Here is a 15,559-nt window from a genome sequence, read left to right as displayed (position 1 = left end):
AAGGGAGTTCTGTGCTTTGTCAGAGAGTACTGACAAAAGAACCTTTCTTTGGTTATCGGGCCTTTGATAAGGATCTACTTCCTTCCTTTCTAAGGAGAGATTTCTTGCCTAGTAGATTTTTGCCACTGTTACTGAGGCTGCTTTGGCAATAGCTGATTCAAAAGAACATTCTGCATCTGGATGACTTAGTTCAGGACGTCTCAGCGGTCAGTTGGACTAAGAGCATCTAGTAAGTTAAAAAATAATAATAATGAACTGAAGATTACAAGTTCTGAGCACCTCCATGTTTGAGAAGCAGTGTCTGCTGCTCGCACCATTTGAGATGAAGATGCAGTAGAAGCAGGGTTCTCTGAGATGGGAGTGGGGAGACCACCTTTAGCTGGATGGGGAATGGAAGTGGAAAATGAAAAGCAGGGATCAGGAGAGTGTAGAGGGAAATAAAAGGACTTCCTGGGAATCTGCATTTGCTGTCTGTGTTTTCCATCTCTCACCTTTCCCAAAACATATTAGTGGGATTAGGGAACATGGATGTACATAATGACTATTTTGTCCCTATCAAGTAGATTCTGAAAAATGTTTGAACCCCTGGCCCTGCCACATATCCTTTTAAAATATGGAGACAAACTGTCCTCCAGGTGTGGTGTGCTGAAACATCATATACCGTATTTTCACGCAGATAACGCGCACCCGTGTAAAACGCGCACACGGGTATAGCGCGCAGAAACCACGATTTTATGTACAAAAACTTTTGTATACCGCGCTCACGGGTATACCGCGCATGCAGCCCGACTGTCCTTTCGCCCGCCCCGACTCTCCTCTGGCCACCCCGACTCTCCTTTCGCCCTCCCCGACTCTCCGTGCGCTGTCCCGAATATCCGTTCACCCTCCCTGACTTTCCGTGCACTGCCCCGCCTCTCCGTGCGCTGTCCCGACTCTCCGTTCACCCTCCCTGACTTTCCGTGCACTGCCCCGCCTCTCCGTGCGCTGTCCCGACTCTCCGTTCACCCGCCCTGACTTTCCGTGCACTCCCTCCAACGACCGCCCCCCCCCAAGAACCTCCGACCGCCCCCCCAGCCGACCCACAACCCCCCTGGCCGACCCCCACGACACCCCCACCCCCCTTCCCCGTACCTTTGGTAGTTGGCCGGACAGACGGGAGCCAAACCCGCCTGTCCGGCAGGCAGCCAACGACGGAATGAGGCCGGATTGGCCCATCCGTCCCAAAGCTCCGCCTACTGGTGGGGCCTAAGGCGCGTGGGCCAATCAGAATAGGCCCTGGAGCCTTAGGTCCCACCTGGGGGCGCGGCCTGAGGCACATGGTCGGGTTGGGCCCATATGCCTCAGGCCGCGCCCCCAGGAGGGACCTAAGGCTCCAGGGCCTATTCTGATTGGCCCACGCGCCTTAGGCCCCACCAGTAGGCGGAGCTTTGGGACGGATGGGCCAATCCGGCCTCATTCCGTCGTTGGCTGCCTGCCGGACAGGTGGGTTTGGCTCCCGTCTGTCCGGCCAACTACCAAAGGTACGAAGAAGGGGGGTGGGGGTGTCGTGGGGGTCGGCCAGGGGGGTCGCGGGTCGGCTGGGGGGGCGGTCGGAGGTTCTTGGGGGGGGGGCGGTCATTGGAGGGGGGGGGGTTTGCGTCGAGGGCAGGAGGGCCTGGGATCCCTCCTGCCCGTAATGTAGTGCGGGGTGGGGGTAGGGGGTCGCCGTGGCCAGGAGGGTTTGGGCTCCCTCCTGGCCCGATATTGTCGGGGAGTTGGGGAGTCCGCCGGGCAAGAGGGCTTGGGCTCCCTCTTGCTCCGATCGTGGATGCGGGTGTGGGTGGGAGCGCGTGCGAGCGGTCGTTCGGGGTGGGGGTGCGAGCGGTCCTGCTGGGGGTGGTGAATCGGGCGTCGGGCGGGGTGGGAACTATGTAAAAAAAATTTTGTATACCGCGCTCACGCGTATAACGCGCGAGGGGTATGCGTGGTAGGTAAAAACGCGTATAACGCGCGCGTTATATGCGTGAAAATACGGTAGTTGTAGAATAAATGCCCATTCTTTAACTTTTTAGGTTTCTGATTGCACATTGCCGTTTATTTTCCATTATGCTAGATCTTCTGTACCTTTATTAAATATCTTCATCCCATGTTCAGTTTGCACACATCTATTGCTAAGAAGATTACCTAATCTTTAATGTTGTGGCTCATTTACCAGCTAGTTGCCCAATCTATCAGTTTCTCATTATTGTCTCCTGCCTTCATGGAACTATTTAGGGGTTGGTATTCTGTAGTCATCACTATTTATGAATATAAAACTTCTTGTATGTTTAGATTTCCTTTTTTTTAATTTGCAGTCGTTTTGGACATTTAATAGAAGTGTACCTGGTACCAGGGAAAAATGTAGGATATGCCAAATTTTCCGACAAAACAAGTGCTAAAGATGCCATGACTGCTTTACATGGAAAGGTGGTGAATAGGGTGAAACTGAAAGTGTTGCCAGCAGACTCCCCAAGGAGTGAGTCTAACAAGCGGCAGAGAACATACTGAGTCCAGATTGAGGGTAAGTACTTTTATTCCATAACACATGGTAAAATGGGATATGGGGTTACACATTTTGCATGTTTGAATCCCTTTAAAATATGTAGACAAATTCACCTCTAGATATGGCTTTCTGAAACAACATACAGTTGTAGAATTAGTTCAGTTTTTAATTCTTTTGGTTCCTGAGTACACAATCTCCTTTACTGGTCATTGCACTGACAGCTGTAGTCAGTGTGCTAAGTTGTGTCCACACTTTTACTAAATGTCCTCATTCTGTTTCCAGTTTGCACAACTGGTGAAGAAACAAAACACTTTAATTTCAGTATATGAGAATAATATAATTTCAGCTCATAGAGCTGCCTCACCCTGTATCATCATTGTAGATATCAGTAAGAATTACCCAACTGTAGGTCTAGATCATTTTGGAATTGCTCCATTGAACGTGTTGAGTGATTCCTGAGTTGACCTTTCCTCTTTATAATATGATCTCTTCTGTGTAATAAATTACATGATTTTATTCTCACTTTCCATCATCTCTCTTCAGCTGCTGTACTATATATAAAAGTTTGAGAGCTGTAGATCAGTAAGGCCATAGCAACAATTTTACCCCCAGACTTGTGAATGCATGTTTTATAAGGACGCACACACATACACTTTTCACCATTTCTTTTTTTGTTATGGTTTTGAAAATTTGCAAATTTAGGTCAGCTATGTAAGATACTAAAGACCTGTAGTATCTTCACAAATGTGAATGAGACTTGGGGGTACAAAATAATCTATAACTTAAGGGTCCTTTTACAAAGGCACGGTAGCGGTTTAACACGCGGTAAACCGCCTGCCGCGCTAGTACCTAACGCCTCCATTGACGAGGTGTTAGGATTTTAGGCTGCCGTGGGGATTAGTGCGTGATGAAATGTCCGACGCGCTAACCCCCGTAGCGCGCCTTGATAAAAGGAGCCCTTAAGGTACAGAACTACCCTTACACAGCTTATCATAGATGTGAAATTGTGTGTGCACTAAAAGAAAGGTTTCATTTCTTTGTAAATATTAGAGAAAAACCTTCCAAGTCACTCTCCCCTCCATCTGTCCCCCTGTAACTCAGTCTATCCCAGTCCTCTTTGATCAGAGCAGTAGCTAAGTGTATGGAATTGAAATCAGCAGCTACAGCTAGAAGCATTGCTAAGCCCTTGCCTCAATTCTATTGGCTAGTGCCATGAAAGCTGCTGTCCTCACATCTGCCTTTGAGCCTCTTTGCCTTTAAGGGGAGAGGTTGGACGAAAAACTAACATCAAACCGTCCATCTTAAAAGCACACGTTTAAGAGGCAACTTTTTGTTCTGAAGCCCAAATCTGGTAGGTATCCAGCAACACCTCTAGCTAAAAATCCTCTTGTCTTTTCATACAGTGCCTGTGTTGTTATACAAAGTTACTAGATTTATGCTGAAAAAAATCATGAACACTCATTTCTGCGATACCAGTAGATAGCAAGCAAGTATGGTACTTTATAAGGCATTTACTACAGTTTTTTCATGAGTAAATTTAATTTTTTTTCACAATATACACTTTTTCTGATATTTAAGATGCATATTATGTGGTGGTTTTTTCTATTTTCAGGAAATTTCACTACAAAATATTGTACATTCAGTGCAAATCAGGGCAGAAATAAGAATTGTGTACTGGAAAAGATGAATCAGCTCATTAAATTCTTTTATTCCAGTATTTAAACTCTCTGCACAAGAGATGCATTTAAGCCATGATATTTTGGCTTAGATATAAGGGTATATTGTGTTGAATAATAATATTTTCTTTCAGCAAATAAAAGTATTTTAAAAATGTTTGTCTCTGGCTGCATTTTTTGGTTCTGCTATTTTTTTCTTGTTCTTTCTTCCACTTTTTGGTCTACTTTTTCTTTTCTGGACATAGAACATAAAATAAGGCATGCTGAGTCAGACCAAGGTCCATCAAGTCCAGCATCCTATCTCTGAAGGTGGCCAATCCAGGTTGCAAGTATTCAGATGTCAAAAAGATGTGTTTTAGCTCATTTTGGGGATACATGATGACATTTTAAAGAACATATTGAACTTTTGATGCCTAGAAGCCTAAGGGCAAACCATATCTGTAACCAGTGTTGTCCTTTCCATCCGTAGATTTGAATCCAGTCTGTTTCCTAATTTCCATTCTTGTACAATCCCACTTTATTCTGGGATAAGTGGGTTAATTCCGTTTACCCGTCAGGACTTGTAGAAAGCCTCACATTCCAGAGACTTAAACTCCACTTCTCTTAACCTTGGCACAGTCCCCTCTAGAACCAGTTTCTTGCCTACAAGTCAGGCAGTAGGAGCTTGTCTTTTCTTCTCATTTATTTTCTTTAACATTTGGTCTTTTCTGCCAGAAGTGATTTCCACGTGAATCAGGAAGTCTGACTTTCTGCTTTTGCTTCCTTCAGCTTGAGGGAGCAAGACCAGGTGTTGTGGCCCTTGGGTGTGCGCAAGCTCTTGTTGCAGTGCCTGGAGGTTGCAAATGATTTTCGCCTCTGACCATTTCTTGTTTTGGTGGATCCTGCCCACAAGGGCAGGCCGGCTTCCAAGGCCACCATTTCCTGATGTATCCTTATGACCATGTCCACGGCTTATGTTGCAACTGAACAGAAGCCCCCACCCCTTGCGGTGAGGGTTCTTTCTACCAGAGGTATTTATTCCTCTTGGGCAGAGTCATTGGCGATCTCTTTGGAAGAGATTTGCAAGTCCCTTAATTTTACAGGGTTGATGTGGCAGCTAAGCAGGATTCTGCTTTTGGTGCCTCTGTTTTGGCAGCAGACTCATCAGTCCTACCTTGCTTCTCTGGGACTACTGTGTTATATCCCACTTGTCCTGGAATAAAGTGGTATTGTACAAGAACGAAAGATTAGGTTCTTAACTTTGCTAATCTTTTTTTCTTGTAAATGCACACTTTATTCTGGGAACCCACCCTATGCTGTGCTGATTCACTGATTATCTACCTTTCCTGGTACTGGTAAGCTGTATTTATGTTTTCTGACTAGTCTTTATAAGAGTGCCATCGGAATGGGTTTGGTACTCAGTTTGGGGGGAGTTTCCTAGTTTAGGTACCCCTTTCTGACGGTGCAGGCTGTCTCCCCTTATAGCATAATTTTTTGTTGTTTCAGTTTCTAATGTTTACTGACCTGGTTCAATTATGTTTGTTGTTGTTTTGCATTTCTTGCCATGAGCAGATTAGATTTATTTGTCAGGAAGTGTCCCCATACCCCTCTTTCTTGTTTTTGGCCTCTACAGATGTTCCTGGCTGCTTTACAACTAATGGTTCTAGAGGGGACAGTGCTGAGGTGAAGAGGGGTGGAGCTTAAGTCTCTGGAATATGAAGCTTCCTACAAGTCCTGGTGGGTAGATGGAATTAACCCACTTGTCCCAGAATAAAGTGTGGATTTACAAGAAAGAAGATTAGCAAAGGTAAGAATCTAATCTTTCATTCTCATTTCTCATCTTTTGCATTCCTTTAGCAATATGTTTATTTCTTTGTTCTTGGCGTTGCCTTCTATCAGCTTCCGGTTACATCCCCTTAGCTCTTTCTTTTCTTACTGTGTGTATTTCATCTTGTCCACAGCTTTTTGTTACATCCCTTTAGCTCTTTCCTTTCTTACTGTGTGTATTTCATCTTGTCCACACACCATTTTCATTTCCTGTACTCATCCTATTCTCATTTAGTGCTGCTCAACAGCAAAAGGTATTCATAAGTATATGGAAGTCATGGAACACTTGTACTTGTCTCTGGAAGCCAAGTTGTACTGCTCTGGGAGCTTCTCATGCGATGACATAACCTTAGTGGAAGCCTCTGCCCAGATGTTGGCTATTGTCCTCACTTGGCAGTGCCATGAACTTTAAGTCGGCGAGTTAGAAGCAACTTAACAGATGGTTCCAGTAAACAGCAGCTATCACAAAACAAAAGGATAAAACAGGATTTACAAGTTTTGAAAATAATTAGTAGATCATTTACTGTGTTTTATTGGTTTGCATGGTGACATGGTTGAGAACTAAGGAGACCCACTGTCAAACAGATTAGGTAGGGAAATTGGTTTAAATGGTGGCACTGCTCTAAAGGACTCCATAAACCAGTGGTTTCAAACTCAAACCCTTTGCAGGGCCACATTTTGGATTTGTAGGTACTTGGAGGGCCTCAGAAAAAAATAGTTAATGTTTTATTAAAGAAATGACAATTTTGCATGAGGTAAAACTCTTTATAGTTTATAAATCTTTCCTTTTAGCTGTCTTAATAATAATATTGTAATTTATAGCTAAAGAGACATATGATCAAGAAACTGTTTTATATTACTTTTTGTGATTATGATAAACATATCGAGGGCCTCAAAATAGTACCTGGTGGGCCGCATGTGGTCCCCGGGCTGCAAGTTTGAGACCACTGCCATATACAGTAGGCAGCTTTGACTTCATTTGAAAAGGCAATTTATATATTGGCCTCTGTTACAGGACAGGCTCAGAAGAAAATCTCATTTGAACAATTAGAGGCAGTTGGAAGTTTGGAACAATGGGTAGGCTAGATAGGGGTTGATTCTTTGGCATAGTCCATCATAATTTGAAAAACTTGCTTAACACCTTTAAGTCACATGAATCTGTAGTTTGTGTTTGTGATATGTGACTTGTCTAACACTTCTTTAATACCATCTATACATCTCTTCAAGAGGTATCTCAAAAAGGTTCTTGTAGTAGTTAGTATTGTTTACTTTATAGCAGTGTCTCTCAAACTGTGTGCCATGACACAGTGGTGTGCCCTGCGGAGATTCTGGGTGTGACACGAGAGATTCCAGAATTTTACTTTATTTTTAAAAATTTCCTTCATAAATATGCACTAGAATAGATGACATGTACGTAAGGAGTCTGTCAATGTTAAAACCGCCTGTGTGAGTAAGGATACAACCACCCAGACAAGCATCATTCTTTGATGTGATTGTTCCTTGAAAACTAATAGCAAGTAATTTTAGTTTTATTTTTTATATAGTAGTTACCCTAACTTGAGTAACAAAGCAATCAAGGCTTTGTTATACTGTTTGGATGATTATTTTTGCAAACTTGGATTTTCAGCTCTGACAGAAATTAAATCGAAAAGAAGAAAATGACTGCAGACGGTGGATGATGAAATGCATGTTTGCTTGTCGACTATTGAGCTATGTTTTGAGTTTAATTTGCTCTCAAAAACAAGCAAATCCATCACATTGATTAACAATTCTATCTAGTTTAGTTTCATTGTTGTTACAATTACCCATACATAGCTTAAAGATCTTTAAATAAATAAATTCTCAAATTTAATTTTTTGTTGGTTTTGCAATTTTATAATTTCAATTATAAAGTACGGCAAAAAACATTTGCTTCTTTTAATGTGCCACGAGAAACATTTGCTTTCTTTAGTGTGCCAGAGCTAAAAAAAAGTTTGAGAAACACTGCTTTAAAGCTATCGGGAGGAAATCTTACATTGAGTTAGACTCTGGGATAGAGAATAACACGGGGGATAAGGTTTGTCCCCATCCCCATGAGTTCAGCCCTGTCTTCGCCCCGTTCCCATGAGCTCGGTCCTTATCCCTGCAAACCATCTGATCCCATCCGCACAAGCCTCAAATAGTTCTATATGAACTTATTTTGTTAAAGTATAAAAAGAAACAATATTCTGTACAATTGTAATTTTATAAATCACAAATAATACAGAGCAAGTTTAAACAAAACCCCTGTCCCCCCTCTCCTCCGCCTCACAAATATCCCCTCCACTATTGAGAAAACTGAAGTCAAATTACTATAGAATGCTACATAGAAAAATCAACCTAACAGAATACTTCAGTCACACATGACAGGAATAGTGTTAGGGGAGTGCAACTACCCCCTGGTCAGAGAGAGCCCTAAGCCAGCTGGAAGCTAAAGAAGCACAGCCTGGACTTTGCAGTCCCCAGTTATGTCTAACACCAGCTCTAGCAGGATACATATTTTAAATCTGATATATTCTAATTACAAAATAGAAAATAATTTATTTTTCTACTTTTTGTTGTCTGGTCATTTTATTCTTCACATCACATTGGTCTCAGACTCTGGTTTCTGTTTCCATTTGTCTGCTCTTAAGTCACTTGCCAGGGTCTTCTGACCATTTGACTTGCCAAGGTCTTCTTGCCAGGGTCTTCTTTCTCTATGCTCACTATTCATCTTCCATCTTTGCGTATGGTTTTTCCCCCATGTTCAGCAGTCATCTCCATGCTCTGTCTCCTATACTTCCTTTCTAGTATTTCCCCTGTGCCCATCTCCCTGCCTTCATTATCTAACCATTCTATGAAGCCCTCCTCCTGTGTACAGTATCACTCCTCTATATCCCTTTACCCCCACCCCGGTCCAGCATCTTCCTTCTGCGTTCTTATTCTCCCCCATGTCTAGCCATCTTCTCTCTGTGTCCATATACCCTCTCATATCTAGCATTACCCCTCTGTATCAATATACTACTCCCATGCAGATGCAGCAGTCCCCTTTTGTCCCTGTTCCTATGCTTCCAATCATCTCCCCTCTTTATGCATATCTCCCTGTGTCCAGCTTCACCCCTCTCTTACTCCCTTACACCAATGTGTCTCGCACGCTCTCTTTCCTTCCTACCTCTACTATGTTCAGTATTTCACTCACTCTTCCTTCATCCCCTTGGTTCAGCTCTTCTCTTTCCTTCTCTTTCTTCCTCTCTGCAGGTCCCTAACCTCTCTCCCTTCCCCTAGCCCCCTTTCTATTGGTCCAACACCACTACCCCTCCTTTCAGTGCCCAGATGTGGGTCTAGCATCTCTCCCTTCCCTCCAGCTCCATTCCACCTACCACATGGGCCCAGCACCTGTTTCCTTTCCCCCTAATCCCCAGACCAGATCCAGCAACAGTCTTCCTTCCCTTCTGTTCCAACTGGTCCAGCAGCCTAAGCAACTCCCTCCTTTGTGATTGCAGCAGCTACCCAACTCCCTCATGAGTCCAGCAGCCTCCCCTCCCTATCGCTGGTCCAACAGTCCCCCACCCCACTCTCGCAGGTCTAACAGCCCTACCCCCCACTCTCGCACCCTCCCTCCCTCGCTCCCAATGGTGAGCAGCAAAAAACCCAAACCAAACAACAAACCTGCCTCTCTCCTGGTTCGGCCACTTTGCACCTCCTGGAGCAGTCCTACCAGCCTATTAGAATATTCCTGCATGCAGGGCTGCTCCAAACAGAACCACCTTGTTGCCAAGTCCCTCCTGATGTAACTTCCGGCAGGAAATTACATCGGAAGGAGGGACTCGGTGGCAAGAAGGTTCCGGTCAGAGCTCAGGAAGCTTCTAACAGGCTGGTAGGCCTGCCCCAGAAGGTGCGAAAAGGCTGACCCAGGAGAGTCACTGTTTAGTTTTGTGTTTTTTTTGGGGGGTTACCCCCATCATTGGGAGGGAGGGTGTGAGGGTGGGGGGCTGCTTCTGCACCCGTGATCGCGAGAAGGGGCTGCTGGACACGTGATCGCGAGAAGAGCTGCTGACCAGGAGGGGTGAGAAGGGAGGCAACTCATGGCAGATACTTTACTGCAGGGACATGGCCATTTACTGCTTCATGGAGTGGTGAATGGCCTTGTCCCCGTACTCGCAGCAACCAGTCCTTTTTTCCCCCGTTCCTGTGGGATACCCATGGGTATCAGCCACCGTGTCTCTCTACTCTGGGATATGGACCAGGGTAATGACACAATGATGCCCAAGGTATGGTTTTGTGCTTCATTTCCTTCAAGGCTACCAGGTTTGATAATCAGGGCAAAAGACTTTGAGTGCACTGCTATAAAGGTATTTAGAGTTAATTTGGCTCTTGACTTGCTTACACCCCCCCCCCCCACCCCCACACTCTGTTTTTGTAGAGTTTTAAGATGTTGCTTCTGGTGTCTTACTATTTGACTTCTTTAAAAAAAAGGAATCTATTTAAATTAATTTAAATTTTGCCCTGTGAAAATACCTTTAAGAAGGTTCAAAAAATCTAATTGGTACTTAATTGACAATTACCTAAATTTATGATTTATAAATCTTCCTATAATTAGACTCCTGTTTATTCACTCCATTGAAAAATCTAATAAATTGCTCCCTCCTTTGAGACCTATTAATATATTTGTAAGTTATTTGATGTGAAGGATCTTCAGCTAATAAAGTTAATAGAATTACACTTTTAGTGACATTTTTATTCCCACAACATTAGGATAGTAGCTAGCACATGACAAGTTTCTTTTCTTTATGGCAAAATATATTATGCTGAGCTTTGCAAGGCAGTATTGGACTAGAGGAAGAAATTAAGAACATAAGATTTGCCTTACTGGGTCAGACCAGTGGTCCATCTAGCCCAGTATCCCATCTTCACGGAGGCCAATCCAAGTACAAGTACCTGGCAAAAATCCAAATAGTAGCAGCATTCCATGCTACTGTCCCATGTCTGTCTCAACAGCAGACTATGGACTTTTCCTCCAGGAATTTGTCCAAACCTTTTTTAAAACCAGCTACATTAACTGCTCTTACCACATGCCAATACATAATTGCTTTTGACACTATTACATTTGGTTTCTTTTGTAAGTGTTTGATCAAAGTGTCAGCTATGTCAAATAGTTTTTGAGCAATTGAGATATTTCTTTGATGCTAGAAGTTAAGCTTGTCTGTCGGTTGGTAGGCGTAGAATAAGTTTTCTTTTGTGGCCTTCCTTTCACCACTATCACACACGCACACATAATTCAAAACATTTTCTCTGGTAGTCTAGTGTAGTGCTTCTCAAACTGGCTATTTAGGTTTTCAGGCTTTGCACAATAAATATGCAAGATAGATTTGCATTCCAAAGAGGCAGTACATGCAACTCTGTCTCATGCATATTCCTTAAGGATATCCTGAAAACTCAACTGACTGGGTGTGCCTAAGGACTGGGATGGTTGGGGTTCTGAACTGAATGTTAGAGTGAATTTTTATATGGAGCATATTACTGAATGGATGACTGGCCATGGCTTATGTTTGAATGTGGGAAAGATGGAGTTGATGTTAGTTAGGAGATAATGGTGAAGAGTCTTGGCCAGAGAGTGTGTGTATGTTTTAGGGTTACGAAAGAAATAACTTTGTTGAGTTTGAGATTTGGCTCCTGTCTTAATATGTAAATTTAGGTGAGTAAGACAATACAGTCTTTCTTTATTCAACTTTATTTCTTATATTGATTGAAGTTTATGCTTTCTCTTTGATTTCCAGATTGTGTTCCAGGTTTTGATGCTTTCTAGGTCAGACTACTACAATTCCCTCTACCTTGGCATATCTAGTGCAAGGTTGCAGTTGGTTCAAAATGCCGCAGCGCAACTGGTTACAGGTGTAACTGTCTGGTCTAAATAATTACATGAACAGGCTATATCCCACCTCAGTTCTTATCTCTATTTTCAGAGGAGGCCAAGGAAAAACAAACTACCAGACAAAAGTATAGTTTAAACATTCAAGGCCTTGGGAGTGATCCTACTGACTGGTAGGACGACTTCCAAAAAGTCTCACCTAAATACAAGTGACTGGCCATTTTATTTGGGATAATGACATCATCAGTTAATTTATTATTAAACATATGTAGTTGGTACATCTTCCAATTAGATTACAATTGCTTCACTAGAATCCAATTACAAATTACATTCTTCAGCAATGTTCTATTGGTTCTATTCAAGTCACATGGTTTCTGGTTAATCGTACTTCATTAGTACTTTTCCTTAGCAACAAGTAATGACTGAAACCATCACATGCTACTGAATCACAAGACATCCCAAGCCATACTGGTAAACAGCTAAGTTTTGCCTCCCCAAGCAGTTGTCAAAGGAACAGTACAAATATGTTAGTTCCTACATCAGTGTGACTCCTAGCTAAAATTCGACTGCCATGCAACTCACACACACTTTCCATATTCTAAACCAAAATATTTTGCTTTATCTTTACTTGGTAAAAGAAAAATATATAATCTGCGTTCTGTCTAAACTATGCTGTGTCAAAAATCTCTGAAGCATTCATTCAGCGCCATCTTTTTAGTATGTTAGTGTCTTTTCAGGTTCCCAGGCAAAGGATGTCCCCCATATATCCTGCATAATACAATTATCGCCATCATGTCTTAAGTCTGCCCATTTAACCCTGGTTTTACGACAATTGCATTTTCTGCCGGTGTTTAGGGTGCACTAGAAGGTGTTATCCATAGCATCAGGCCATGTATTACTCTGCACCTTTGTATTTTAATTAATTTTTGAATGTATATTGCCCGGGTATATCTTTAAGATCTGAGAATGCTTTGTTGCTATCACTGGACAGGATGGCGAGAACTCACTATGCTGATACTAGGGCATCCACTTTTTCTATTGCGGGAGTGAAATTGTAGAATTCTCTTTCTGGTCAACTGTGGCTTTGTGTTAACAGGCTGGGCTTCAAAAATTTATTGAAGACTCAGCTCTTTGTGCTTCATTTTTGTGAGTTGTTTAGGAGGGAGCTGGTATACTGTATTCTTTTTATGGCATTGCAGATATACTTATTCTGTATTTTTATGTCTAATTTTTAATTTGTTATTGTTGCCTGTAAACATCTTAGGTTTAGGCAGTGTATATATTTTTAAAATAAACACTGATCTAGAAGCCCCCTGACCCAACTCCCTTGTCTGAGTTAAAATAAATAAATAAATAAACCTTAAAATTCCTTGTGTTTGTTGGCCCTCTCCCCATCGCCTACCTGCCTTACCCATGATCTCCTGCCATCTAATGGCATGATGCCCACTTGTTCCTGCCTATAGCACTGACATCTTGAAAAACGGCACCCTGCCTCACACAGTGCATCCTGGGGTACAACAGGTAAGATTTGACTGCCCTATAATTCCCTTATATGGCAGTCAGTCCTTGTCTGGTACATTCCTAGAGATTTTTTTTTTCACTTGGGGAAAGTGGGCGGGGGGGGGAGGTTTGTTCAGGGGTGAGGGAGGCCATTAGACCCCGGGGTAGGGCTGATGCCAGGTGTCCAGGGCAGCATGATCAGGTTAGGGGAAGAGAGGGGGGTGTCTGTACACATCCACCCCTCTGAACCAATATTGCCCACTATCTTTTCTTTGTTGTATTCTATTCATATTCCAGTTGGCCTTGATGACAGAAGCCAAATCCTTCTGCTTGATTGTGGTTTCATGCTGTGCAAGTCCCTTGAATGTTAGCAAATATGATTCCAGGATTTGAATGATATCACGGCTGATAACATCGCTCTGAAACCTTCTATTGTTTCCATTTTCAAGCAGGTGGCCATAAAAGCTGGGAAAGAATTCCCAGAAACAGCTCATAATGGCTGGTTTGTTATTATCTGGATCAAAGAAACAGGGACTTGGACTTGTGAATAAATGGGCAACTAAAGATTTCAGCATCAAAATTTTGCAGTTTACAGCACCAACCTATCTACAAACAGCTAAAATTAAACCTCTTTGGCTTGAGCTGATACAAGAATCTCCTGCAGAAGCAACCTCATCTATTGGTGTAATGAAAATTATATTCATGGATGAGTTCTCGGAACTCTTCATGATTATCAGATCTTATCACCTCCATTGTCCTCTCCCTCTTTTTTGTCAGTTTATGCTCATGTTGAGCTAGGTGTACCATAAACCTAGAATATAGATTACAGTTGAATCTTGGCATCAGATATTTTGTTCTGGAACTGACATCACACACAATTTTTAAGAACTGTATGTATGTTGTTTCGGCTTGTGCTTTATTTTAAACCAATTGGCAAAAACAGATCTGGATCAAGGCTGGAGTGGGCTTCAACAACTCTTCTAGTAGTTGGGAGGCTGGACCAGTGCCCCAAAATTGGAAGAAAGAGGCAGAGATTAATGAAGAAGTGGAACTTGTGCAGAGTAGAAGATTTCATTCTGGCCATCTTATTGGGCAGACTGGATGGACCGTGCAGATCTTTATCTGCTGACATTTAAATCAAATATATCATTAACTGCCATGTACTTTAGATGAATGGCCATTAAGACCCGTTGTCCATTAGACAAACTGTAATTAGACCAGTTATTGGAAACAGAGTTTCTGTAAATAAGATAGTTTATTGTAGCATGCAACATAAATAATAAAACCAGTAGTTCCTTTACAGAATTCTAACTTATTACTAATAATTGTATCTTGGATAAATAAAAACAAATATTCTCTAATAAAACAGCCAATGTACCAACTTAGTCTAACCCACACTTCACACAGAAATCAAAATGCTATCTATCTGACCTTTTGACTTCTGGGAGTGTAGATAAAACATGCTTGCAACCTTCTATTGGCAGGCTTCCGATCAATTCATGTTTCTGGTTACATCAATGATGGTGGTTGGAATGTTTCTCCTTACACTTGCTACAAGTCATCTCAATCTATACAGTGAGCTATGTGTAAGCCAGCAGCTGGGCTACAAAAGTGCAGATAATCAGGGCAATACAATATCCAGTGTAGTATGAGGTACAGGTGTACTACCAAAGATGGCAGCTCAGAAATAATATGCACTATAATGTCCTTGGCAAATGCCTATAGGAAAAGAAATGACAGAATGTCAAAACACTAATCAAAATATCAGGCAAAGCAAGAATCCATAAAAGAATGTAGAAGCACATCATCATTGTCTCTACAAAGCAATTTTCAATTATGAGTGTCCTCGCTATATAAACAAACTTTTTGATTGATTGCATTGGAGCTCATCAATTCTGGCAGAATCATTCAGGCAGATATTCCCACTTGTGCATTCAACATGTCTCTTAAGCGATATGACAGAGTTCAGTTCAAGAGTACATTGTTTTGTCTTTCACTGCTGCTTTTCTTTAGATAAAGGTAAGTTCCAGGCTAGAAGTCCCAGGCTGGTTTGAGCTGGTATCCAGTAGGGGAATTAATATGCTCTGCATGATCTTTCATACGCAAACAGCAAACTGCTGTGTTAAGTCCATAGTATTATTCAGGCATCATTATCCATGTTACTTTGGTTAAGCCTAGTTTGGTTCTGTG

General features: G+C 42.3%; 1 protein-coding gene across 8 annotated transcripts in view; it reads left to right on the top strand.

Moving 5' to 3' along the window:
* RBM45 (RNA binding motif protein 45) overlaps nt 1-15,559 on the top strand; it is a 102,297-nt gene that overhangs the window by 60,369 nt on the left and 26,369 nt on the right. For 5 of the 8 annotated variants that reach the window (XR_004539488.1, XR_004539489.1, XM_033944856.1 and 2 more), the window contains exon 9: nt 2,334-2,539. Coding sequence is in view for 6 of the 8 variants with exons in the window: in XM_033944856.1 (XP_033800747.1) it covers nt 2,334-2,526 (193 nt within the window). In the remaining 2 variants the exon portion in view is untranslated. Of the gene's footprint in view, nt 1-2,333; nt 2,540-11,777; nt 13,364-13,818; nt 14,851-15,559 lie in introns of those variants that run through there. The other 3 variants (XM_033944861.1, XM_033944862.1, XM_033944858.1) reach the window with 3 other exon arrangements.

Source organism: Geotrypetes seraphini, chromosome 5, assembly GCF_902459505.1.
Source record: "Geotrypetes seraphini chromosome 5, aGeoSer1.1, whole genome shotgun sequence".
NCBI classification, from domain to species: Eukaryota; Metazoa; Chordata; class Amphibia; order Gymnophiona; family Dermophiidae; genus Geotrypetes; species Geotrypetes seraphini.
Note: the sequence above shows the minus strand (reverse complement) of the source record. Positions and strands in the feature narration are given on the sequence as shown.